Source organism: Dermacentor variabilis, chromosome 7, assembly GCF_050947875.1.
Source record: "Dermacentor variabilis isolate Ectoservices chromosome 7, ASM5094787v1, whole genome shotgun sequence".
Taxonomy (NCBI): Eukaryota; Metazoa; Arthropoda; class Arachnida; order Ixodida; family Ixodidae; genus Dermacentor; species Dermacentor variabilis.
The window spans coordinates 22,402,235-22,429,366 of NC_134574.1; the positions used below are offsets into that span (position 1 = coordinate 22,402,235).

The 27,132-nt window shown below is 44.7% G+C and overlaps 1 protein-coding gene across 1 annotated transcript in view; it reads left to right on the top strand.

The window, feature by feature from the left end:
* Positions 1 to 27,132, top strand: part of LOC142588567 (1-phosphatidylinositol 4,5-bisphosphate phosphodiesterase beta-4-like) — a 208,676-nt gene that overhangs the window by 109,988 nt on the left and 71,556 nt on the right. The window contains exons 10-13 of the mRNA XM_075700406.1: positions 381 to 481; positions 14,750 to 14,807; positions 22,866 to 23,185; positions 25,902 to 25,995. Of these exons, the coding sequence (XP_075556521.1) occupies positions 381 to 481; positions 14,750 to 14,807; positions 22,866 to 23,185; positions 25,902 to 25,995 (573 nt within the window). The remainder of the gene's footprint in view (positions 1 to 380; positions 482 to 14,749; positions 14,808 to 22,865; positions 23,186 to 25,901; positions 25,996 to 27,132) is intronic.

The following is a 27,132-nucleotide window of genomic DNA, read 5'->3' on the forward strand; positions in this document are numbered from 1 at the left end:
TCGACTTTTTATTTTATCAATGCAAGGTGGTCTCACGTCACAGAGATGTCTCCCAGATGGTACCTGGGCTTGAAGCGGTCTACTTAAAAAAGCTTCAACCTCATTAAAACTTTGTTTTGGGCGAGTTTATTCATTTCAAAAGTATAGGCTGAGCAGCACACAAAGAAGCACCAGCAAGGAAGGGACATTTCGCTTGTCCTGTCCTTGTTTGAGTATTTTTGGGGGTTACATCTGGAAGCTGCAACTCTGCATTGGTTTATTATATTCAACCAACATTTTGTACATCTCTTGTGAGGGCTAGTCTAAGTGTCGCCTTCCCAATTGCTATGCAATTTATGACGGCAGACTTTTGGTGACCTATTTGTACCCAACGGTTGCAGAATGATGTCATCGAACCGAAGGAGTTCACCCTCGAGAAGTTTCAAGAGTTGTACCAAAGGGTCTGTCCCCGCAATGACATCGAGGAGCTTTTCAATTCCATGTGAGTTTGAAATTTTGCTGAGACAAGAAATCTTGCAGGAATAGTGAAATCTGCATCATCTAAGAAATGGGCACTGAAAAATTTGCCTTCATTGAGTTGCTCGATTGGTGAGGTCAAGATTATTACACAGTAAAAGTTACTGCACAGGTTCCCAGAACACTCCTGATATGTAGCATCTTGTAAGTAAACATTTACTTACACAATACCCCAAGAAACTGGACAGATTATTACAGTATCAATTGCATGCATCGTTTTCATCATGGCCCGCCAACAGTAGGCTGGCTTTTTAGTAGCAAAGCGAAGATTACCATAATGTAGTTTATGATAGTATTCACAATAATGATGACACAATGTTGTGACACCACCACAACACACATTCCTTTTCTCATTGCTGCGTGCTCGTAGGCTCTGGTTGGTTCTACGGAAACCCACAATGTGGATTACAAGTTTATTTCTGTCACGGCTCTTTCTCCTCCTCCTCCGCCCTGTGGGCTTCCTCTGAACTGATTCAGTGTCTGTGTGCTTCGAGTTTTCAATTGATTCACCCTCACTCTGCTGGCATCCTGGTTAGCTCAGCTGGTAGAGTCACTGGCCCGGAAAGGCGTTGGTACAAGCTTCAATCCTTGGGCCAAGATGAACTCTTATTCCACTGCAAAGCCTTAATTTCTGTGCAACCTGTGTGGGTTTTGGGTTTTCTTTGTTGCTTTGGCTAATGTGGAGTGAATGACAAATTTTACGATTAGCCGCTGGCATGTTTGTCAGCATTGTCACGTGACTGCGAGCACAAGTAGGGCTTGTCCAATGTGACTTCCATGACAGATGGTAAAGTGATGCATTCTGTCCCCTGCTTGTTAGTCACTGTTTATCAATACTCAATTGCGGCTCCAGCTGCATGCACGTGATGTTTGTAAACTTCATTCAGTCCTGACTATTGAACAAAATTACTTCACGAAGTTGAAGTAAATGCATGGTGTTGAATGAGACGGAAGACTGGAAAATTGAGAAAAGATTTTTATATAGTAAATTTCAGTAAATTGAGATGTCATTTTGAAAGTTCAACAGTACTGTAATATCCCGACAAATGCCCCACCCCGAAAGAAAATCCACCCCTCTTTATGGCACAGTGATGCTACCACTGCGCCAATGGCGCCGAACTGTGCTGAGAGGCAAACCCTGCTACATCCTGCTAGATTTCAGCACAATATGAGAAAACTGCCTCCGCCCTGTGCCTAAGGTGTTGCTCAGGCTTTCAAAAGCTGAAGTAAGTCTGCAAGAGCTGTTCCTCCAAACGATCGAAAGCGGCATGGCAGGAATCAGCAACTGCGGTAACTCCTCAGCGAACCGAGTCAATCCTATCCAGTTAAGCCTGGATCGTACCGCTGTTACTTCCATGGCTATTATCTATGTTCGATACACCCCTCCACCCCGCATGCAGGTTGCTTAGGCAATGCTACAGCGTCTGTTGTTTTCAGGCAGCAGCGAGTGATTGCTATGGTGCCAAGCCGGGCTGCCTCGGTGACCGATGTAAATCAGTGACCGAGGTTTTGGATGCTGCACATATTTTACTCTGAATTTTTTGGACATGTCCCGCACGATGTCATAAACATGGCACCCACAAAGTTGCCGCCATTCAATTTGTTGCCTATTCCCCACTTTTGTTGGCAAGGTCATTTCACTGCCATCCCGCCATTATGATTTTGGTGAACTCAGCACTAAACAGCAACTTTCGCCGCTGGATACTGATGAAACGATGCTCATTAGGCCTAGCTGCATGGTACGGCCATGGCGAAAATTCGCTGTCAATCAGCAGGTCGTTGTATCAGAGCCGCGAAGGACGTGACAACAGCAAGATAGCCAGAACAAGAAGAACGCAGGTTTATTGGGAAGTGTTGCTTTTATAGCCGACCAAGTGATAACAGGCCGACCGCAGCGCGCATGTCAGGAACAGGTGCACGGTCATGCACACGCCTGATACATCCTTTCATGTGAACAAATAAAACAGACTCTTGACAGATTCGTTAAGCAATTTGATTACATACCTTGTCATAGTGAAGGTGTTGCGGGGGTCTAGTGTTCCGGGACGATCTTCTCGGAGATGGGGTCTGTACAGAAACCGGTGTTGGCCTTCCTTCTGTGTTGTGCACTGTTGTGCCCTATCAGTCATTCGTGGCGATTCCAAGGCCTGCGATGTTGACCCGGCCGAAGAATGCATTGCAGGTACCTGAGGGTTGTCGACAGGCGTGCTTGCTTCGGTTGTGTGGTCCCCATCTTCGCTGCTCGTCTTAGCATACGGCTCATCCGTTTGTATGAGGTGTTTGCGGTTGCGCCGCAGAACTTGCCCATCTTCAGTTACCAGCTGGTAGGACCATGGAGCTTGCGTGCCTCTTACCCTTGCTTTCCGGGACCACGTTCTTGTTCCTTGCAGCCGTACTCCGTCCCCTCGAGAAAGCCTCGGCAAAGGTTTGCCTTGTGCATGCTGGCAGTGCCTCTTCACCTCGGTGCAGGATACTTCATGGAAGTCTGGAAGATTGGCTCGCAGGCAAATCTTGCAACAGTTCACCATGGGATCGCCCGTCCTCTAGTGGAGCTGAGTGATAAGCCAGTAGTCCTTGCCAGAAGTCATCCCCGGACTCCTGTTTTTTTTTTTTTTTTTTTTTTTCAAGATGCGTTTGACAATCTGTACACCTTTTTTCGCCAACCCATTTGACTGCGGGTAATGAGGACTAGAAGTTACATGTGAAAAATCATAGTTTCGTGCAAACATGGCGAAGTCATAACTTGAAAACCGAGGTCCATTGTCCATGCAAACTTCTAACGGGATGCCATATCTTGCGAAGGTAGCGCTTAGTGCAGCTATCGCAGTCCTCGAGGTAGTGTCCTGGAGTTGTTGGACCTCTGGTAAGTTCGAGAAAACATCATAAGCGACAAGGTAGGAGTCTCCAGCAAAGAAAAATATGTCCACTCCAACCCTGTACCACGGGCATCTGGGAACTGACCACATCAGTAGAGGTTCTTTTGCTTGTGCATAAGCACATTTCTTACAGGTTGAACAGCTTGCACGTACCGCTACAATTTCACTGTTAAGGCCTGGCCAAAAAACAAGGCGGCATGCCCTCTCTTTGAACTTTTGAACACCAAGATGTACCGCATGAATTCTGGACAAAATCTTCTTTCGCATGCTCTGGGGTACGATTACTTTGGATCCTTTAAAAAGTATCCCATTCACAACAGATAGTTCTTGTGCAAAAGGCTTGAGTTCACCCTCAACGGGTTGGCTCCTTGACAAACGTTCCACCACTACCTGCAGGTAGCTGTCATGCGCAGTTTCTGGCCGCAATTCGCGCTCTGTCGTTGGCGTCACCATGTAACCTAGGGACTGCACTGTGTGAATTTCCACGTCGTCCATGTTTGTATCTTGTCTGCTGCAGTCATCAGCCGTGGATCGTGATAACATATCAGCCAGAACTAGGTTCTTCCCAAGAATGTAGCGTAAAACAAAGTCATACTTAAACAGATGAAGAAAAAAACCTTTGCAGTCGGTGTGGCATGTCATCAATTGCTTTTTCCGCTATCGACACGAGTGGCCTGTGGTCAGTTTCTATGAGTAGCTTTCGCGTGTAGGCAAATTGATGAAATTTTTCGCATCCAAAGCAAATGCCAAGGGCCTCCTTTTCAATCTGAGCGTATCTCTGCTCTGCCGGTGTGAGAACGCGTGATGCGTATGCTACAGGTCGCCATTCATTGCTGTGACGTTGCAGCAGAGCTGCTCCTACACCGTCCCGTGAAGCGTCGCACGAAATCTTGGTTTCTTTTTGAGCATCAACGATAGTGGCCAGATTTTGTGTTATGCTCTTCCACTCCCTAGCGTGGTTTTCAGTCCACTGAAAATCTGAGCGACACTTGATAAGATCTCTCAACAAGACTGTTTGTTCAGACAGCCGCGGCGCAAATTTTCCGAAGTAGTTTAGCACTCCCAGCATGCGTTGAACATCGGGCTTGCTTGTTGGTTCCGGCATTTCAATCATGCTTTTAACGAGCTGTGAGTTCGGTAATATACCATTTAAGGTTATTATGTCACCAAGAAACTTGATTTCTGTGACGCCGAACTTGCATTTTTGTGCATTAAAAGTTAAGCCAGCTTTTTCGGCTGCTTTCAGGACAGCTACTAGGCGCTCATCGTGCTCTCGCCGCGTTGGACCCCACACCAAAATGTCATCTATGTATACTAGTACGCCCGGTAGCCTGTCTAGAACTTGAGTCATTGTTTGTTGAAACACTTCTGGTGCAGATGATATTCCAAACGGTAGATGCAAAAATCGGTTTCTCCCAAAAGGCGACGAGAAGGTACATATCTTCGATGTTTACTCATCCAAAGTTATCTGGTGGTAGCCAGAGTTAGCATCCAAACGGCTGAAGTATGTGGTGCCCGCTAACTTAGCTTCCAAGTTTTTGCACATAGGGAGGGGAAAATGCTGCCTTTTCACCTGCTGTTTGGTATTCCTACGATCCAAATACACTCATAGACTGCCATCTTTTTTCTTCACAAGTACCAGGGGGCTTACCCAGTCAGTAGGCTCCTGTTCTTTCACGATGATTCCAGCCCGCACCATTCTTTCGAGTTCATTTGTTAGAGGCCCCTCCAGTGCCAAAGGAACACGACGAGCTGGCTGGACAACCGGTACTGCTCCAGGTTTCAGGACCATGTGATAGTGCTGCTTCAGGCAACCAAGTCCCTCGAAGACATGTCTGAAATCCTTCAGAGGATCATGTACAGAAGCTGTGTTCACAGCATCCACAGTACGGTGAACCAGTTCCAAGGACTCACTGGCTTCTTGTCCCAGTATGGGCTGGCAACCATTTTTTACAATGAAGAATTTCACTTGGGTGTGGGCATTTCCATCATGCACAATTTTCGACACTGTCCCAAAGCACGTTATGACACCCTTACTAGTAAGTCAAGATGCTTCAAAGTTGCACTGCGAGGCTTGTTTCTTTAAGTCACGTAGAAATTTTTCGATCGGTTCTCCTTCCGCTTGGGTTTTCGTGCAAAACAGGTATCCTTCATGCACCTCGTTGGTCACCTCTGTGCAAAAGGCGTCGAACTTTTGTATTAAGGTCTTGTAGTCATCCTTGCTCTCCTTTGGCTCGAACTTGAAATTGTTGAATACATCGAGCGCCTCGTCACCCACGATGCTCAGCAGGAGTGCAGCTTTCGAAGCCCCACTTTTTAGCTGGTCCTTCACTTCCGTTTCTTGCAGGAAGAGCTCAAACTTTTGCTTGAAACGCTTCCACGATGCCAAGATGTTCCCTGCCAGATGCAGGGGCTCCGGTGCCTGCAGCCGTTCCATGCTTCGTACTCTGCCGCTGCCGAAGCTAGAGCATCATAGCCACTTCTGACACCATGTATCCGAGCCGCGAAGGACGGGACAACAGCAAGATAGCCAGAACAAGAAGAATGCAGGTTTTTTGGGACGTGTTGCTTTTATAGCCGACCAAATGATAATGGGCCGACCGCAGCGCGCATGTCGGGAACAGGCGCATGGTCATGCACGCGCCTGATACAGCCATAACGGCTACGTGGGCAGTCAGTATGTTCGAACTCATAAACCCCCTTGGTGATTGGGAGTGGGATCATGGGCTAGCCTCACAGCCAAAAGCCAAGATTGGGTCCGCGGGCGATATGCTAACAACTATCGGGGACCCTTTTTGTTTGTTTTTTGCACTTAATGGACAGAACAGCAAAATCTCGCGTGTAGGCAGAAAGCTGCGAACTGAATACATACATCAGAGCTTAATCTGAGAGCATTGCACAGCGAAAAGTTGCGCATATATCTGCACTTCGCAGCTGCGCGGTACACACATCGAGCTGCAGCATAGTGAATGAATGAGAAACGCCTTTGTGGTCTCGACCATTGCGATATTTTAAGTAGATCATATATCAGTAAGCACAGCACTAGGGCGGTAAGTAGGTAAATTTTCGTACCGCTGGTGTTAAAAAAAGCAACGAAATTACTTTACTGCTAAAGTTGATGTTTTTGGACTGCCTGATTATTTGGACGTTGCTTGCGAAAAACTTTTAAAATGAGTCAGTGACTTATTTGACACTCGGAACGCTAATTTCACATTCGGAGGCTAAAGTCTCGACACAGCGACTAACCCATCATGCGACATAAGTGATTATCTAGCATGCTAGCCTATAATAAGCCTGGCAGTCTACAGCAGCTGTGCCCTCTCTGGGTGACATTTACCTGCAATAAGGTATATGTGAATTTGGAGGGAGGAGGCCTGTATATAGACACCCACCTATGAATGCAAAATGATCTTATGCTCGTTTAAAATTTGATGATGAATCTTTTGGAATGGAAGCATTCTTGGAGAATCAAACAAAATGAAGTTGTCTTGCAATTAATCACTCGTTTTCAATATAACCATGTTATACCATAAATAGTCAAGTCAAAAGGGACATTTTTGTTTGCCAGCTCTACTTGTTCACAAATACTGTGTCTGTTGCATAAGTCTGAATGACTTATGCAAGCAGCTATTTGTGCAGCTCGCATTCGTCTTATCAGAATTACTGGTACTTGAACTTTAAAGGACTTTATAATATTGAGAGTTTGCAATCGCTTTCATAAACTTGCTCCGAAATTACATTTTACTGCTCCAAAACGCATCTTTGGCTGCTCCAAAAGCTTTTCCGAAGTTGTATGGGCCGATAGCATCACTGATGGCAATACTTGCTTTCGTTTTTTTTTTTTTTTCAAAAACACCGAAAGGTAGCCCACAGGATCAGTTAGCTACTGCTGGAAAAAGGAACAATGCTTGCTGGGAAGGGCAGTCTTCTTTAGTTCCAAGCAGTCTTCTTTAGTTCCAAGTCCTAAAGGTGGTCCTAAAAATTCATTGCAAAACTACAGGCCCTTATCTCTGATGTGCGTAAGCTATAAAACAATTGAGCATATTATTTAGACTGCCGTAATGGAACATCTTCACAACAACAATTTCTTTTCGAATTCCCAACATGGGTTTAGGCTGGATTGTCATGTACAATGCAACTAGTAGTAGAATTCTGCCACGGTATGTTTTTCTCTTATGATTCAGGATTTCAAGTTTACTGCATATTTTTGGATTCTAAAAAAGTTTTCGATACCGTTCCTCATGCTTTACTAACAGTAGAACCCCGCTGTTACGTTCCTCACTGCTGCGTTTTCCCGGCTGCTACGTCGTTTTCATCCAGTCCCGGCATAACTTCCGTAGGATCCAATGTATATATAACCCCGCTGTTACGTAGTAGCTGTGAAAACGTTCCCGCATGATGCGTCGCCACCCGAACCCGCCTGGGCCACGGAGCAAGAAACATTTAGGAAAGGAAACTCTGCTGTTTGTGGCGACCAGAAGTCACAAGCCCGCGGAGCCGTTATCGTGCTGGCGGCGCCCAGCGGCGTGGAAAGAAATTACCGCCGTTGAGAGCGCGCCGGAGCAGCCTGCCCGGGCGCTGCATTTTTTTTTTTTTTTTTCGCTGCGGCTTCTACGACGCGCCGCATGGCGCCGCACTGTATACGGTCCCGTCGGCGCATACAACAATTGTGACCTTATCTGGTCGCCCGCGCTCGCTCGCGCTGACGGGAGTTTCATCTCCTAAATGTCTTACTCCGTGGCCTGGGCTAAAGTAGGCAACGCGCTCCAACTGCCATTTTGGCTTTTGACAAGTTTTGACCGGGCTTGGCCGGGCTATGAAACTGGCTGCAAGAAGCTGCATGCCAGTTCAAGAGGCCGCTACTAGGTGGCCATTCGTGAAAAATGCTCTCACTATCATCACTGTGATTACGGTCACCGCATGGTTTGTTGGACGGGTCAACTCGCGGAGGAAGGAAACTCACCCTGACGTCACTCTTTGTGAAGCTATTGGCCTCGGGCTCCACCACTGGAAAAGCTGGCGCCACCATCGGCGTGACGTGCTAGGAGGGATCACGTGGACATAGTGGCCGCGTCGGCTGCTTCGGGAGCGCCGAAGCGAGCTGAAAACGAGTTTGAATTCCCTCGTATGCTGCGGTCTTCATTTAGTGGCGAAATTTTCCCGCTTCGAGTGTCTCCTTTACAACGCTTGGACGCACTACAATAGGTAACGGCTGCATTTGAAGGCGCACAACATGGTAGGCTACTGCTCAGTGCCGCAGGGCCGGACGCACGTAACGGAGGCCGGTGTCAGCCTTATTCACACGTAGCCGCAGGACAAGAAGCTGCGTGAAGCTTGGCTCGCGAAACGTAAAACCGGCAAACAGTCATCGGCTACAACTCGGGTATGCAGCAAGCACAGACGCGAGGAAGATTTCTGCTACGGCGCCTGGTCTGCGATGTTCTGAAGACGCGCACTGAGACGCTCGCCCGAGTCTGCTGCACGACTATAATGTCATGACGGTTTGGTCTATCAACTTGTCGATGTTACAGATGCTGGCAAGTTCAGTGGAGTGGAAAGGCAGCGGTAAGAAGCACATTTAAAAAAATCATGGCATATGGTCATGTTCGTGTTATGAATTAATGCACTGGATTACAAAAAAAGGAGCAGCGGGAAATTGCACGCTGAGAACACTGATAAACATACAGTGCGACGCAACTCGAGAAATAATATTGAAAGTTCAAAGAATTTAGAAGAAAAAAAAAGATTGAATCGTCGCGACGGCACATCATAGTCCCTGTAGGCGTCGAAGTCTCTACAATGAAATTATTTTTTTACAGCTCTGATAGCTCCCACGCAACAATGGTTGCTTGTATACTGTCAAATGCTCATATTCTGCAGCATAAAGCTCATGGCACGGTGCGAGAACACGTGCGCGGAGAAAGCGAAACAGTGCGCGGACAAGCATGCAGACGCGCAGTCGGTCGCTGCGAATCTGTGCGATCGCTGCATTGAGGCTTCTTTCTATTACGCTCCATTTAGTTATACAAACACTATAAGAACATATTTCACATAGTTTGCTCTCAGCGTTTACCTACCTTTCACGCAAGAAGCCGGTTCGGGAGACTCCCTCGCGGCGACCGCGCGCAGTGGCGTTCACTGTACGTATTCGGTAAAGAGATAGCGTCTGTAAACGATTGTGTGCTTTCAGTTTGCCCAATATTATTATTTAGACAGTAAACAACTTCTCTCGTTTCGAAAGTACTTACAGAAATGTCCGGGAGAGCTCGCGTGTGGTGTTTTCAGTGAGCGCTGACAGCAAAACCTATGAAGAGTGCGCCGCGTGATCCCTCATACTACGCCAGCGAAGCGCTTCCGATAGATGGCGACTCCGTAACTCCTTGCCGCCAATAGCTAAAGGGAAGCCGGAAGTTGGCATTGCTCCACCTACCGGGCCAGCTCTCCTCTCTTGTTTACATTTCTCGCGAAACCACGCCGTGCTGCGCGCAACCGGACTGCTCGGACGCGCGCGCTCCGCAGCAAGACTAAACAATCGTTAGCACGTTAGCATGATTACGCCAAAGAGGGCAAAATTTCCCGTGGATATTCCTTCGTCCGTTGCCATTGCTTGGGCGCGGTGACGACGAGGAGCACGAGCCGCATGATGCCGGGGAGTTGCCAAATCCTAGCTTTGGAGAAGCGGTCGCGGCTCTGGACCCCCTCCGCAGGTACGTCACACCTCACAGCGACGCTGACAATAATGCGGCCTTCCAGGCTATTGAGACACGTGTGGTAATTTCTAGCGAGCGAAAGAAACTGCAAGCCACCATTCTACACTTTTTTAAGTCCTAAGCGCACTCTGTGGAAATAAATTGTCTATAGTTGAAGCTGCACTTTTTTTTCATTCATTTTCGGAGCTTTCCTCACTGTTGCGTTTTCCCGGCTGTTACGTTTTTTTTCCTCGGTCCGGTGAAAAACGTATGAACGGGGTTTCACTATACTGCCTCTCGATACACCCTACTATAATTAATCGGATTAGTAGTTACTTAACTGGGTGCACTTAACATGTTCTGGTCAATGGCGTTTCATCAACTCAAGTCACCATGACCTCAGGTGTACCGCAAGGTTTAGTTCTTGGGCTGTTGTTATTCTTAATTTACATAACTGATATTGAGAGGGCCTTGAATGCAAAGTGCGTTTATATGCAGATGATTGTGTTGTTTATAGAAATGTGCAAAACATACAAGATGTCTCCAGCTTATAGAATGACCTCAACAGAATACATGCATGGTGCTGAAAATGATACATGCCTTCAAACAGTTCAAAATGTCAGTTCATGTAATTTACCCGAAAACGTGTGCCAGTGAGATCACTGTATAACTTGGATGGCCTTCCTCTTGAAATAATTAAGCATTATAAACATCTTGGTGTCTTTTTTTCAGGAAACTTAAAGGGCCCCTGAAACGGTTCGGACAAATTTTGTAGACGCGTAGGGTACAGCTTAAGTAGAACATTCGCACCACAATTTAAGTGAAGCGTTACGTATTAATGGAGCTACAAGCGATTAGAAGTTACCCTCCTCCCCATCCACGCTTTTCCTCCTCAACTCGTTCGCCGAGCGAGTGGGGCTACGCTCCGCCTTCACTGGTCCTGCGTCACGATGCAACGTCACATCGTCCACTTCCGGTTGTTTTGGAGCCCGCCCCCGCCTGCGCGAGACCTCTCCGCTAGCCGCTTGGCTGTCGACCCCAAGCGAGAGCTATCGAAGCAGCGTGCGTTGCGAGCATTCTGTCGTAGCGCCGAACGTGTCTGGTATTCCGTTAACCACAGGCAAGCTGGTCATTTCGGCAAATCAATGGAGGCATAAACTCAAGCTTATGAAGGAACTTTGGCATAGACGTACGTGAGCGGCTTGATCGGTCTACACGGTCCAGACACTTGTTGGCGCAGCGCTTAACCAGCCAAAGAAAGCGCTAATATTGCTCTAACCAAGTGTAAAACATTTTAAACATTTATAAAAACAATGTGTCGATGATTACACTCCTACGAAAAATACGCACCAGCAGCAAAGAAGAATACGCTTCGTTACTGCTACTGTGTATGGTTGCGCTCTACGCCACCAGGTGGCTGCACTGTGCAGACCATTCACATTTGCCCTTCTGCTCATCTCGGCTCATCCCGTTACGGCACAGTCAAGCGGCCAGACCCTGTCCCCTTGCGCATACGTTTGCCCTAATACGGGACTTGCGAAACGCTGTTGCGTTAGTAATCTTCCGGTGTAAAGTGACGGCCACAAACGCGCAAATCCTGGTGCCGATCGGATAGCGGTAGTCCGATGCGCAGCAGCTAGTTCGCTCGTACGCTGCCTTGCAGAGGGACACGATGTCGCAGCTTGACATATTGCCAGTCGCTACGTTTGCAGTCCACAAGGCAACAAAGTCGCATCATAGTGCTCGCGAAAAGATTGAGACCAACTGTGACCGTGGCGCTCTCGTCAAAATGGAGTACGTTGTAACACAAGCAGACGACACTTGCTGTGTGCCGGAAGTGCTTAAGTGTACTGAAAAATTGTTCTTGTGCATTCTCTTTATGCTACTTTCTTTTCATAAAAACAAATTAACTAACATTCCAACTTTACGAAGATCATTTGTTTACCATAAAGTTGGAAAAATTATCGATCACGCGCCCTGGTCAGCCAATCAGATAGCTCGCCCCACTGACGTCATATGGGTGATTTTGGTCATATGGGTAGGGGCGGCTTAAAATTCCGCCGAGCTGTGCGCTGCGATCGGCAGCGATGTGCATTTTTAAAACCTTATAATAAATTACACGCTTTACGCAGAGCACTTATATGTGTCAATTAATGATCAGAAGGACCTACTCTAACGACTCAGTACGTTTGTAGAAAATCGTCAAAAGCGTTTCAGGGTCCCTTTAAAGTTAAACTTAAATATCTCGCTTTAAAGTCAATTCAGCATTATAAACATCTTGGTGTCTTTTTTTCAGAAAACTTAAAGTTAAACTTAAGTATCTCGCTTTAAAGTCATCCAGAATACTTAATCTGACCAGACGTAATTTTTATCAGGTCCCTGTAATTGTAAAAGAAGAAGTTTATGTTACGAATGTGCGTTCAATTCTTGAATATGCTTGTGCAGCGTGGGACCCTCAAACCTTGTTGAAAACCTCAGAACGAATTCAAAACCGTGCTGCCAGGTTTGTTTCTGGCAGTTATGACTTCCACAGCATTGTCTCAGTAATTAAAAAATATCTTGGCTGGAAATCATTAGTGCATTGTCAAATGACCACAAAACTGCAACTGTTTTTCCAGATATACTTTGGTGTCACCGGAATAGACAAAGATCAGCACATTCTTCCTCCCCACTATGTCCCTCAGCGATATGATCAGGATTATAAAGTTCTCGAAATGCGCTGTCACACTGAAGTTTTCCTTCATTCCTTTTTCCCGTACACTTCAGCTCTGTGGAATAGGCCCCTTATGGGCATTAATCAATGTAAAACCTGTTCCAAGTTTACATCTTTCTCATCGTTAAATTTCTCATAGCTGCAAATTAACCTATTATTATTTCTTCACTTGTATCTTGGTTTATGGTTTGCCTATTGTAACAATTTACCTTTTGCTTTATTGTTTTCTTGGTTTCCCTTGTCTGTGTTCTCCTGCTGGTGTTAGTCTTGCTCTTTCTTCTAAGCTTTCTGTATATGTGTATTTTCTTTCCGGGGCCAGTCCTTTCTGTACTAGTGTATCTCTGAAATATTCCCCCCGCCCTGCTACAATGCCCTTGTGGCGCTGCAGATATCACATAAATAATAAAAAAAAATCTTTGGTTCATTCCCTTTTGCTGCAATGGTGGCCTTCGCAGAAGCTAGGTACCATGGGGGATCAGCAAATAATGCAGGACAATTCCGGAATTTGGCATTTTGTTTGGCAGTGACAGTGACTGTTCTTTTGAAGGTTTCGAGGAAGACTGAACGAGGACATAAACAAACCTTCACTACCTTTGGGTACAACGATCTTTATATTTCAATTTTTTTTTCTTTTTTTGAACTTTCCTTGATTGTATACCGAAAGTTAGCCCACTCCCTCTTTTCACCCTATTTGCTCTAGATTTTAGGTGGGCTATCTCTCGGGATATTGCAGTATGTGTTTTGTTGTGTGTGTGGATTTTATGCTGCAGTGTTTACCTGTTAGTTTTTCCAGCACATGCAGATAGTGGCTTTTTTCCCATCATTATCATGCTGAAATCCACTCTTGTTCCCTGCTCAAGCAAGTTACTCACAACTTGAATTTGTTCTGCGAGTGGATGCTTTGACCCACAGATTGTGCATAGAACGCTATGTGCACGCACCCACAGGCACATAAATAAGACAGAGGAAACAAGCACCTTGCTGTTTATTCCCACACTTGTTTCCATTTGTACTTTGTGTCTGCGTGTAGAGTTTCTTGTCCGGTTTACTATGGTATTTAGTTTTGTTTGCAAAATTTTATTATACTGTTTTGTGATATCCAATGTCTGGAAGGCTGCGAAGTGTCTTTTGCATAATGAATATAAACCTGGCTTGCTTGTTGTTTCAGCATTTCTTTCTGGTGCTTTGTAATAGCAGTTTGCGTCAGCTCACCGGTGTTCAAATCTGTGCTCCTTTCATCTGGAACGCAGGCACCTGCAGTGCACATTAGCTCTGACTTTAAGGAAGAAGTCTCTGAGGCTCTTTATGCCATCAGCAGTGGTGCAGAGGCTCTTTAAAGAGGCACTGAAGAGAAGAATGGTTTCACTGGTACCAGTAAATTACCCTTGCCAAAAAAAAATGCCACTCTTGGCAAGCCAGAAAAGACTGGCACTGATGCCGCCTTGAAGTTCCCGCACCAGCTTACTGTGACGTCATGGATTTCGGCCGTGTTAATTGTTTGTTTATAAAAATAAGAACTGTGTTCTAAAAGAGCCAGGAACATTTAGTGTGCCAACATGGCCCAAATATGAAAAAATACTTTGAAATCTGTGATGTCACACTGACATCAGGCTAGCGAGCCTGTCTTCACTCGACATCCTCCCTGTCTCTCTCTCTCTTTCTCCCTCCCTCAAAAAATTAAATTTTGACCTTATTTTATTTTGTATTAATCAACCTATTACCACAAAGTTAACAACAATAGAGTTTGCAAAGAATACTTTATCACTTGTAAACTGACTTAGTGTTTCTCTTTCAAGTCCCGTTAATGACATTGTGGCTATTCCTAGTGAAATTGCTATGTCATGTTTGGGGTCTCCAAGACAACTAATTGTTGTAGAGAAAGAAGTAAGGCATACACCCACCCAAGCAACTTTCCTGTTGCTGTATATGTATTGACATCTTTTTTACATTTGCAGAACTGAAGGCAAGACAGATTACATCAGCCTGAAGCAGTTGATCACATTTCTCAATGAAGTAAGTCATGTTGCTCTGTACATTACTGGATAGTGCCTTATCTATGTCTTTTCTGCATTTGCATAACTGTGAAAATATTCAAAGAGGGTTTGATACTAGTTGGCTAAGTTACCTGTAATTTTGGAGTTTTCAGCATAAAGTTTTCAATTTGCAATCTAGGATTTGTAAACTAAACCTGCCTTATTGTATGTGCATTCAGCAGTTCCTGGATTTCATGCTTCGAATGTGGCAGATACCACCGTGATGGCTACTGTGATCATTTCACTCTTCATGTAATGCCCTACTGGGGCCCTTGAGTTATGGGTATACCAAATAGTAGATATTGAATAGCATATCGAATTGAACCAATAAAAAAAAGCCATATATTGGATCAAATACAGTGCACACTTGTTACAACGGACTCTGATAATCATGCAAAAAGGTCCGTTCCATCCTGTTCTATTCGAAATTACGGTCGTGGTGTGTTGTGAAATGGGGAGACTTTCACATAAACCACAGTTTAACCCGTAAGCGCGTGCAAAAAGGATAAATACATCAAAAATAAAATACCTAACCATAGATAAATTGGTTTGCACGGTAATCACACAACCATGTGGCATGGTGTCTTCCTGTCCGCTGTTTTATGGATGCTGGTTGCTGACAAATGGAGGCACCCTCATACTAGAGCATAGGTGCATCCATACAACGGCAAGATTAATGGCTGGCACAACAGCAGAGAGTGTGCTGGCCTCTGCTACTGTGCCAGCCAACCAGCTCAAGCGCACCACTGCCACCACCGACAAAAACGATGGCTACAGTTTGTTCTTCACCAAAAACAGTTGCCGGAAGTATAAAGCAATGTCTTAATTTTATCTGTCACGACAAGCAGTGACCACTGTCAAATGTGTAGCATGAACGAGAACCACAGTGTGAGGCAAGTTCAACTTGGAGCCTGGCTGCCACTGCACTGCATGCGAGACGGCTTGACCGCATCATGCACCTCGCAGTCTGGGCAGCACGAACAGCAGCATATCTTCGTTTCTGTGTAAATTGATGTGATGAGAAATAGAGCATTCTCAAAACGCTGCAGTTTGCGGTGGGTGGCGGTGGTCTTCTTGCATGGTCAGCATGAAAACTCTCCGCCGGCAGGGCGCTGCGCGACACACCGTTGCAGTAAGCTTGCTGCTAGTGTGTTCGTTGCTTAAGAAAAAATGCATTTTCACAACATCCACAAACGACCAGAAATGGTTGCTTCCAGCGCACTGCCACATGCATGTACCGTGGCGGCAAAGTATGTTGCGTTTACACTGTATAGACAAAATTTCCCTTAAATGTAGTATGTTGTAGCCAATAGTCCATTATAGTCAGGCCCGTGTTAAAAGCGAAATTGTTTACATTGATAGTACAGGAGACCAAACTGATTGAGAAAGATAGTCTGTTATATCCGAAAGTATGTTGTATGCAGATCCATTGTAACAGGCGTGAACACTATTGAATGTTAGAAAGCTGTCTGCAAAATCTAATGCTTACAAATTTTGGGCAAGAAAATAAAGCGCTGCACATGTTCGGGAGTCTCGTAGCATTAAATAACAAGAATGTAGCATGCTGTCTGTAACTTAGGTACATAGAAATCGAGATATACAGCACGGTCCACTCTCGTTAAAGGGGACGCCAAATTTATTTATTTGAATACCTGCAGCACCACAAGGGCATTGTAGCAGGGACGGCATTTCAGAGATACACTGGTACAGAAAGGACTGACTCCAAAAGGAAAATATGCACATACGGAAAGCTAAGAAAAAAAGAGCAAGACCAACATTAGCAGAACCACATATGCAAGGGCAACCGAGAAAACAAAGTGAACAATGACACAAGAAAGGTTTACGCACTTTCATTAAGGATTAGAAGTTTCTGGAATTCATTTATGTCGGTGACGGTTGCGATGTGTGATGCCAAGCTATTCCACTCGGTTATAGTGCGCGGTATGAACGATCTGGCATAAGTTAGTGTGCGACACGTGAAGTGTTCGATTTTAAAAGGGTGATCACAGCGGGGAAAGATGGCAGAGGGCGGCTTAAAGAAGTTCTCGCGAAGTGATGCATGATGGTAGAGCTTATGAAGAAGTTGTAAGCGAGCGATTTTGCGGCGACATGATAACACCTGCAGTTCAGCACGATTCTTCAATGAAGTGACGCTGGTGTGACGTGAGTAATCCGAAAAAATAAAACGCACAGCACCGTTCTGCAGGGCTTCAATGTTTTTAATAGTGTAGTCTTGATCGGGATCCCAAATGGCTGAGGCATATTCTATTTTAGGACGGATGAAAGTGATATAAGCCAGTTTACGTAAGTGCGATGGGGTGTGTTTCAAGTTACGTTTAAGAAACCCAAGTGAGCGGTTTGCTGAAGCAAAGGTGACGTTAATATGGTAATGCCAGGACAGGTCAGACTGAAAGTTAGCTCCAAGATATTTGTACGTGGTTGTAAGTTCCACTGAAGTATTATTTAGCAAGTAAGACGTTGGAATGCGAGAAGCTTTTTTAGTGAAAGACATCAACTTAGTTTTTGAAGGATTTAGTGCCATTAGCCAAGTTGTGCACCACGATGTTAAGGATTCAAGGTCAGATTGCAGAGATTGGCGGTCAGCTTCAGAAGAGATGTTGCGGTAAATAACACAATCGTCAGCGAATAGCCTAACTCTAGATTTGAGGGAGGAGGGTAAGTCATTTATATAAATTAGGAAAAGCAATGGACCGAGCACACTTCTTTGAGGAACACCGGATGAGACTGGGACGAAAGGAGAGTCAAAGTTATTGACCGACGTGAACGGTTGTCTGTTAGAGAGGAAGGCTTGGACCCATGCCAGAACAAGTGGGTGAATGTTAAGTTATCTAAGTTTAGTAAGAGCCGGTGGTGAGGAACTCGATCGAACACTTTTGAGAAGTCAAGGAATATGGCGTCAATTTGGATGCCGGCGTCCAATGATGAGTGTAAATCCTGAGTAAATCCTGCAAGTTGTGTTTCACATGAGAAGCCCTTGTGAAAACCGTGCTGGTATTTGAAGATGACATTGTGCTCCTCTAAATATGTAATTACTTGTGAGTGTATAATGTGTTCCAAGAGTCTACAGATGGTACTAGTTAAAGATATAGGTCTGTAGTTAAGTGGGGCGAGCGATCCCCTGATTTAAATATGGGCACTACTTTTGCTATTAGCCAGTCCTGAGGAATGGTGCCTGACGATTGTGATAGAGAGAAGATGGCTGCCAAGCAACGATAGATACCAGAAGAAATATGTTTAAGTATTTTGTTGTTGAAGCCATTATGATCAGATGCAGATGAAGTTCTTAATTTTCCAAGTAGAGATAAAATACCTGCTTTGTCAATTATTATTTCAGTCATATTAATACCAGAAACAACATCAATGTTAGGGCATGTAGTAATAACCTCAAGAGTAAAAACTGATGAGAATGAATCCTTTAATAACTTAGCACATTCGAATTCAGTAACAGGAAAACCATTGGTATTAGCAAGAGTTACATCGGGGTGGTTGCTGGGATTTCATCATCATCATCATCAGCCTGGTTACGCCCACTGCAGGGCAAAGGCCTCTCCCATACTTCTCCAACTACCCCGGTTGTGCGCCAAAAGCGCCGAGGGTTGTTTATTAGCAAAGATGACAAATCATGACTGAAAAAGCGACGACGAGTAGTTTTTAAAAGCTGTTGATATTCCTTGTCATACTTTTTATAGTGACACCACGAAGCCGATAATCTGTTTTTGTCTGCCATTCTGAAAAGTCGTTTCTTTTTATTATTAAGTCGACGTAATTGCTGATTGAACCATGGAGAAATGTTGCTTGTTTTGATGGTCATAACTGAAATGTATTTCTCAATTAAGTTTGAAAGAGTATTTTTAAAAAGGTTCCAGTTATCTTCAATGGAACGTGACAAGTGGGCATCTAAAAAATGTTTCGTGAAATGGGATAATTCGATACATATTACATCAAAATTGGCTCGCTTATAACACCTTATACACTTTCCAGCAACTCTCTTTTTGTTGAGTGAACAAGTTAAGCTTCCAGTAATTATGTCATGGTCAGAAAGACCATCGAGATGAGCTATGTCAGTAAACAGGTCAGGTCGAGAAGTTAAAATTAGGTCAGTAATGTTTGCGCATGTGCTCGAGCAACGTGTAGGTTTTTCGATAAGCTGGCACAACGAAAAATCAAGGCAAGAATGAAGAAATTCCTGTGCCTGAGTATCGTTGGCTGAAACAGATAGTGTAGACCATTGAATATTGGGATAGTTGAAGTCTCCAAAGATTATAAGAATCGCATTTGGAAACCTCCCGCATATTTCAACAACAATGCAATGAAATTCACTTTCGAAGGTCGCATTCATGTCCGGGGGGCGATAAAAAACACCAACAATGAGATCAGTGGAACCAAGCTTCAGGGACACAAATACGCTTTCAAGAAATGAGTTAACAAAGATAGGTATAGCAATGAAATCTTTAGAAATTCCAATAAGCACACCCCCGCCTCTTCAATCCTTTCTATCGCAGCGAAAAAAGTTAAAATCTACTTGACTGACAAGAATATTATTATCGGAAACAGTATCGTTCAGCCACGTTTCTGTCAGTGCGATGATGGAAGGCGAACTTGAGTCGATAATTGAAGATAGTTCAACACTTTTAGAAAGAACACTTCTGATATTAGTGTAGAAGAAAGAGACCTTTCCGTCTGAACGAGATGGGGTGGTTACATGTGCTTGACGCTTAGAAGGGGCACGTCACGTAGGTGGGGTGATTGCTGAGCGTGCGTCGGTGCGTGGTACACACACTGCACAATTAGAAGTTGTGTCCCAAATGCAAGTGTCGTTATTTAGGCACAGCCTGTCAAAAATAAGATGCACACGATCACCTTCCTTCCTTAGTGTTTTCGAAAACTGCAATAACTTCCTGCGTTTGTCCCGCACAGCCTCAGAATAGTCCCGTGCGACACTGAAGGGCGTATTTTGTTGTTTGAAGCCTTTGGTCAGAATGGTTTCGACTTCTATGTCATTAAAAAGTTTAGCAACGATGGGGTGCTTTTTAACTGAGAAGCGACCTATGCAGTGAGCCCTGGCTAGTGACGAAATCGAAAAGTCAAGTCGGTTCATGCAGAAGTCACGCACAAGGTGTTCAGATGATTCCCATGTTTCAAATTGTTCCCCATCATCAATTCTATAGAATATTACTTTTGACTTTCGGGAACGATTTTCCAAGTCGTCAATTTTGGCTTGGAGGTCTGAGAGGTCTGATGAAGGTCTGATATTGTCCCGGCGTGACAGGTTTTCCACCTCAACAGATTTTGAAGTGAGTTTAGTGATAGATTCCCTAAGTGAGACAATTTCGGAGTTAAGCTTGTCATACATTGCACTACAGTCAACAGCTCCTGTAGAAGATTTGAGCGAAGATACACGTGTTTCAAGAGCTTCGAAGCGGGAATTAAAAGATTCCTTGATATCGGCAATGTCACGTGCAATTTGTTTCTGACCAGCCAACAATTGCGCGAGAAGATTAGCCGTCTCTGGAGGGCAACTAGTGGAGCACTGACTGCTACTTGTAGTAGTGTTATTAGCCTCGCTTGACTTTGATGTACTTTCTGAAGGCACACCTCTAGGTCCTGGGTTAAATTCAACATCCCCACTCAAGAGAAGGCTATCAGTAACAGTGCAAAATGTGAAAGCAGCAAGTAACAACACTGTTCGGGCAGAACAGCAGCAGCAAAAAGCAGTCATCAGAACGGTAGCTATAGGCACCTTGAATATAACATACCTGCATGAAAAACAGGCAGTGTTTAAGCAACATTCCGGCGTCGCAGCTGTACTGCCCACTGAAGGAAGGTGCCGTTGCGAAGACTTTTATATCATCCGGTGTAGACGTCGCTGACCGCAGCTTAGTGGTGATTGGTAGAACGACGATGACATCAGCCAGAAGCGAAGCACGTGGGAGGCCGTCAGCAAAGCCAAGGGGCATGCCAAGGCTATCACCAGCAAGAGTGACAGGGCTGTCCATGGGCATACTATCGACTGCATCCATGTGCCAGTGAAAAGGAAGCGCAGAATATAAGGCAGCGTTGCCGCAGAAGAATCCATGGAAGCATCCCAAGAACTGCGTGAAAAACAGGCAGTGTTTAAGCAACATTCCGGCGTCGCTGTTGTACTGCCCACTCTATATATACAGTATCTTTCATCAATAGAATTTCTGTTGAATAGAATCAAGTCCTTTTTTTCTGCTGAAACTAAAGAATTAGTTACATTCTGTTGTACTGAATGCCAATGAGGTTCTTAATTTAATAGTGGTCCTGTGTTTTGCTGCAATCTTTTATTTATTGCATAGAAAGTTGGGCTTTCCAGTTTTTCTTTGCACTAAAAAAAAGGGCTATCCCAATTTTGCGACAGGTGGATTATCGTAATGCCAATGTGCATACAAACGAAAGGACCCTGCATCACATGACCTATTCACTTCTCCAAGCATATCCAGCCCCAACAGTTACGAGCAGGTGCCATACATCACGTCTCATTGTGAGGTTTGACGGGATTTGGCACCTGTCAAAGATTGTAAAATTTGGAAAGTCACGTCAAGTTCACTTGATGCTCCCCACCTCTTTGTTCATCCGCAGTCCGTGCAAATGCATGCAACCAGCCATGCTGCTCTTGAGCCTGCCATGCACATCGAATGTGAGTATTGTAATGGGTTGCTTGAAGCGACAACAAGAGACAGATGGGCATCTCTGAACAGGGTAGGGAACGAGAGATCACTGCACGGTGTGCCCCAAAGATGGTGGCTGTGAACAACTCTGTTGCCATCCTGTGCACTCAGCTTCATTTGCAACGCAGTTTGTCGGCTTTCCGAGCATTGCACAGCTGCTGCAAATAGATCTGGATCGATTTGGGACCAAACTGTAAATTATGCCCGATGAGGCAGCGCCAATTAGGCCTAATGGCCTAGGCAGTGTGGCCGTGATGAAAATTCGCCACTGGCTGGTGGTGTAATGGGCCACAAGCCGTAACAGAGTGCTTGCCATTTTGTTGTACGGGTGCCTCATCAGGGATCAGTTTTGAGATCACCTGTGCGGGCAAGATTGATGGCTGTTGAAGTGGCATGAAGTTCGGCGCTGCATATCCAACAGAATCTGTGAGCCTATCGGAGACTAATCAGCCTGATCTTTACACATGCTTTTGCACTTAACGAAATATGCGCTGCTTTTGTTGTCGTTCGCTCTGTCCATATCGCATTATCGTTTCGACCAGTCCTGTGCACCCAGACGAACCTTGTACCGGCGGAGGTGGACCTGGCCGATGCGGCAAAGTAGAGTAAAGTGGAAGCAAAAACAAGTATTGTTCTTTGTTCCATTTGGGCAAAAGTTAAGGCCACCCTCAGTAACAGCACGCCTGTCACAAACGAATTAATTTCTTGCCAATGTGTTTAGAGCAGATGTGAAACTGACTGCAGTCCCTCCACGACCATAGAGTAACGCTGGGCCTAGCCATGGGGGTATTGTTCCATCTTTCACACGGTCTCCATGTTCTGACTGTGCTGCCTGTGCCGATTCATAGAGCCCAGCACCTTCGTCCTCAACTTGTCTGTGCAGCCATGCGCCTGAATTTGACAGGCAAATTCTGCATAATTTGTCGACACTCCGTCACTCGCTGTTATGGAAGTGCAAATGGTGCATTGTAAGCCGTTTGTCTACAGACAGCATGGTAACGCACATGTGGATTGGCGATTGAAGATAATGTTTATTTTGTTCTTGTTTTTTAATTTAAAGAAGTATAGGTGGCACAAATAGGAGCTACAAATTTAGATGATCCCTGCACACACATGCCTTTCGCAGAAGAACAGTAACACTCAGTTGAAAGCTGCCCATATCTTGCGCCTCTTGGTTATATCTTCACTGTAGAGTCAGCAGCTGTGTACAGATCAAATGAAAGGATGAAATTTATTTATTTATCGCAGACGTTCTCAATGTCTGAAATGCAAAAAAGTGCAGGAAGTGCAGCCTGCAATGCTCTGGTATGCTTTTTTCTATGCAGAAGCAACGCGACCCACGGCTAAACGAGATCCTGCACCCGTTCTACGATGAGCGGAGGGCACGGGAGATTGTCACTGCCCACGAGGCCAACCCCGACAATGTGCGGGAGGGTCGGCTCAGCCAGGGGGGCCTGGTGCGCTACCTCATGTCGGATCAGAATGCGCCCGTGTTTCTCGATCGGCTCGACATGTACATGGAGATGGACCAGCCGCTGTCCCACTACTACATCAACTCCTCCCACAACACCTACCTCACGGGGAGGCAGTTTGGGGGCAAGTCCTCCGTGGAGATGTACCGGCAGGTGCTCCTAGCAGGATGCAGGTTCGTGCCTCTGAATTATGCTCATTTTGGGTGAGGAAGGAGGTACGGAAAAGATGTTGCAAAAAAAATAAAACAAATGAATGAGTCCTGTGACTTCCGTGCACAGATAGTATGCCTCATTACAAATGTTGAAGGTATATTGAAGCAGCGCGATGGTACGAGCGCAAGAAAACAACTACGATGGGACTAGCACTGACTGCCAACTTTACTCTATTGGAAGAAGCACCAGCCATTTATAGTCAGACGTAAAAACAACAAGGAAAACCATTTAAATTGACAAGCATGCACACAAGTAGCACTACAGGTACAGTTGTTTGTCCAGAATAAATGTATCTTGATTTGATAGGCCAAATGATGCTCCACTGACAAGCTTACCTTTTGCTTTTGCAATGCAGCAAGTGCCTACAAATTCTTTTTTTCTTTCTTTAGTTTTTGCATGTTTCTGGAACCTGGTGCTGCTAAACAGTGGAATGCGTGCACATCTGTTGCAATGAACAGCTGCCATACCGTTTTTTTTTTTTTGCACTGTTTTTGTACTGTCTTGCTCTGTCGTGAAAAAGTTGCCCGGTTTGTGCAATATGTATCTTTTGAACAGCTTAAAGGTGTATGTGCATTTATGATTTTTTTTACATTGCATAGTTTTAAAAGTTTCCAAGGAGCGGAGAACACTAAGGTGACTTGATGTCGACTGGTGACTTTCTTTAGATTGTGAGAAAGCCTGTGAACACACTGTATAGCATGTACTAGTCTTTTTTTCCTTGTCGTGCTTTTGCAAAAAGTAAAGAAGTGCACAAGCAAAGAAATAAGCCAGCTGGCAGTTAGGTGACTGCCATAGCAAAAGATGGAGGCTCGATGAGTAGTGGCAGGTTTTTCTAGGCTGGCCTTTGTGGCAAAGGACGGGGCCCAAACTGGCAGGAACCTGCCCAGGTACCACAATGCACCTTCGCAGTACTTTGAGGAAGGAGAGTCAGCGCATTGCCGGTGGGTCCCCTTTTCGGGCCAGGTCTTCCGAGCCACCCGCCACTGTCTCCAGAGCAGCAGTTGGAGATGCATCCGCACTTCTCGAACACCACGTCCATCCCTGACCTGCATCTTGACCACATTCTCTTTCTCTCCTTTTTGTCTCCTGTTGTCTTTTCGTTCTCTTCTTTTTTCTTTCTGCATACAGCAAGACCTCGTTGATTTGAATTCCATGAGACCGAAAGAAATGTAAGAATTAACGGAATGTCGAGTTATAAAGAGTATCAAGAAAACAATAAACAAATGCTTACTAGGTGAGCACGCTTTTATTTACTGAATAAACGAGCAAATCGTGTTTGTTTTTATTTTGAACGAAAGCAGTGTGGAAGCTGCAATTCTTGTCATCTCATGACTGACTGCCTTTAGCAGCAGCGAAGGCCTCGTGACTTCCTTCACAGCACAGCCACGGCGCACGCCTTCATCTGAGGCATGTTTTTTATTACCGCACGCACATCCTGATTATCTTTTCGCCAGTGAGCTAGTTGCCAACAGATCGTCCATCCATTGTGACGTAGCCATTGCTCCTCATTGCTCTTTAACACTGCGCTTTGCACAGAGTTAAAATGAAACAACCGTTTGCCGCAACCACTGGGACAAAACTACAGCTGCTATCGATATGATCATGGACAGCAGTCTTGCAGTTATGAAGGCATGCTGCTGACTCGTGCACCCATTCAAAACGAAACTACTGTTTGCCACAACCGCTGTGGATGAAAGAATGGTGCCTATCGACACGATCCTGGATGGCGACTGCATGTGTTATGTGCAACGGTAAACACAAAAATAAGGGCCTTAAAGGCACGAAGCTGGGCACGAGGCGTTCCGGCATTGTTGTCATTCACATACGACTCGGCTGTTTCGTGTCAATTGGATGCTATTGCCATTGCTGCTCTTTTGTGTCACACATTTGCGGTGCTTCGCGCTCGCCGAGCTCCGAGAGTTGTCCAAATTAACCAGTGTGCTACCAAGTACGTCTGAATTAATTAGGGTTTTATTGCATTAAATAATGTGTACACTTGCCAGGATCAGAGGACGAGCCCGAATTATCCAATTTTCTGAATTAATGTTGTCTAATTAATAAGGTTTTAGTGCATATCCTAGAATATTTTAATCGTTTTTCTTTATATTTTCTTGTTATAATTTCCCAAATCACCTGAATACATGACACTCGCCTTACTCCGAAAGGCCACTGGGGCTGTCCTTTCTTGCAGCACCAAACACTGAATTCCCCCACTGGCACCATAGCAACAATAACCAACTAATTTTCACAAACACATCACCTCTTTCTTTTGTCCTTCCTAAAGCATCCTATTTAATTTTCTTCTTGCTTTTTTCTATAAATGCATGAATTCAAACCATTTCTCTCTGAATTCTTGCCCATGAAGGGGCAAAAAGTAGGTTGCAGTTTTTCTTGCAAACAATTCCGTATTCAAATGTCATTCATCACTTAACTTTTCTCACCATTATTTGACATCTGGTTTGAATTCAACTCAAGCCTAAACAGGGACTGCTGTAAAGACACATGCCTATTTGCATGTATATAAAAAGAACAGTGTGATTTGTGCGCAGTGATGACAACTGTACATTGGTTACCTGAACATTGAGTTCTGCTACTTTCCGCTAACTTTATGCTGAAAGAGCCTTGCCTCGGAGGATTGTGTTCCGTGTTCAGTAACCACAACTTGCTGTGGTGCAGGTGCGTGGAGCTTGACTGCTGGGATGGCAAAGGCGAGGACGAGGAGCCCATCATCACACATGGCAAGGCCATGTGCACTGACATCCTCTTCAAGGTGTGTGCTTAGCTCGAAATTATAAACTGAACACTGCTTACTCTGGCACAGATTTAACGCACCTGAAAGCAGTTCTGTCCAAATGCTTGACAATGCTGAAGTGGTCTTGTGTTGTATTCAACATGTGAAAACAACTTGCAGTTCCCTGCACTCTTGACACTTCTAAGCGATAATTTTTGCTAACACTAGGAGCATGGTTATAGAATTAACTTTGTTGACAAAGTGGCTACAGAAATATTGAAGTTCGGAATATTGAACACTTGCGGTGTGATATATTTGCAAACAGGGAACTGTACACCAACGCCTTTGGACACTTTCGACAGGCAAAGTTGTCATGTTGCCTTCATCCTTAAGGCTGATACCCTGTTTGCATATGAATATGACTGAAAGCAAATTAACTTGTCATTAACGGAAACATTTATCAATATCACACTAGCTGCTTGACAGGGCTAGTGCTCTGATTTGTTTATTCTTATACTGATGAAACCTGCAATAACAAAATCACCAAGGAACGTGAAAGAATTCACTTTCCTCTTGTGCGCCACATGCTGTAAGTGCAAGGGAAAGTGTGCAAGGGTGAGCCAAGAAGCCTTGTGGCTTGATGCACGATGTCATTCCATGCATTGTGCGCTTGGCTTGGAAGGGGAGGGGATGGGAGAGCTTTGCAGGCTTTGCTTTGTTCCGATAGATATGTACCAAAAATATTGTCAATGTGGCATAAAACAGGAGCTTTGGTCACTGACTCTCAAATTCAACAAAATGAATCTTTCTTGTCATTGAAATTTGTTTAAGAAATATTTATGGCCCGTTTTGGGTAAGAAAAGTTAATTGCAACAATACTTATTTGTTATTATAATGAAATGTTGATGCAGTGGAGTAAAGTGCCGATTTTACCAACTGTTTATTCAGGTCTAGCTGTACAATATTTGATTGTACAGTGGAATGTCGTTAATTTAAACTCATTTAATATGAACTTCCAATTTATTCGAACTGACACTGTGATCCTGTCAAAATTACATATATTTAAATGTGCAAGAACACTTGGTAATTAGAATGCATAAGCATTTGCGACAGTTAGTTCGACGATACTATGCCGCCGATCATGCTCTCAGCAGCGCACCAACTTGCACAGCGGCA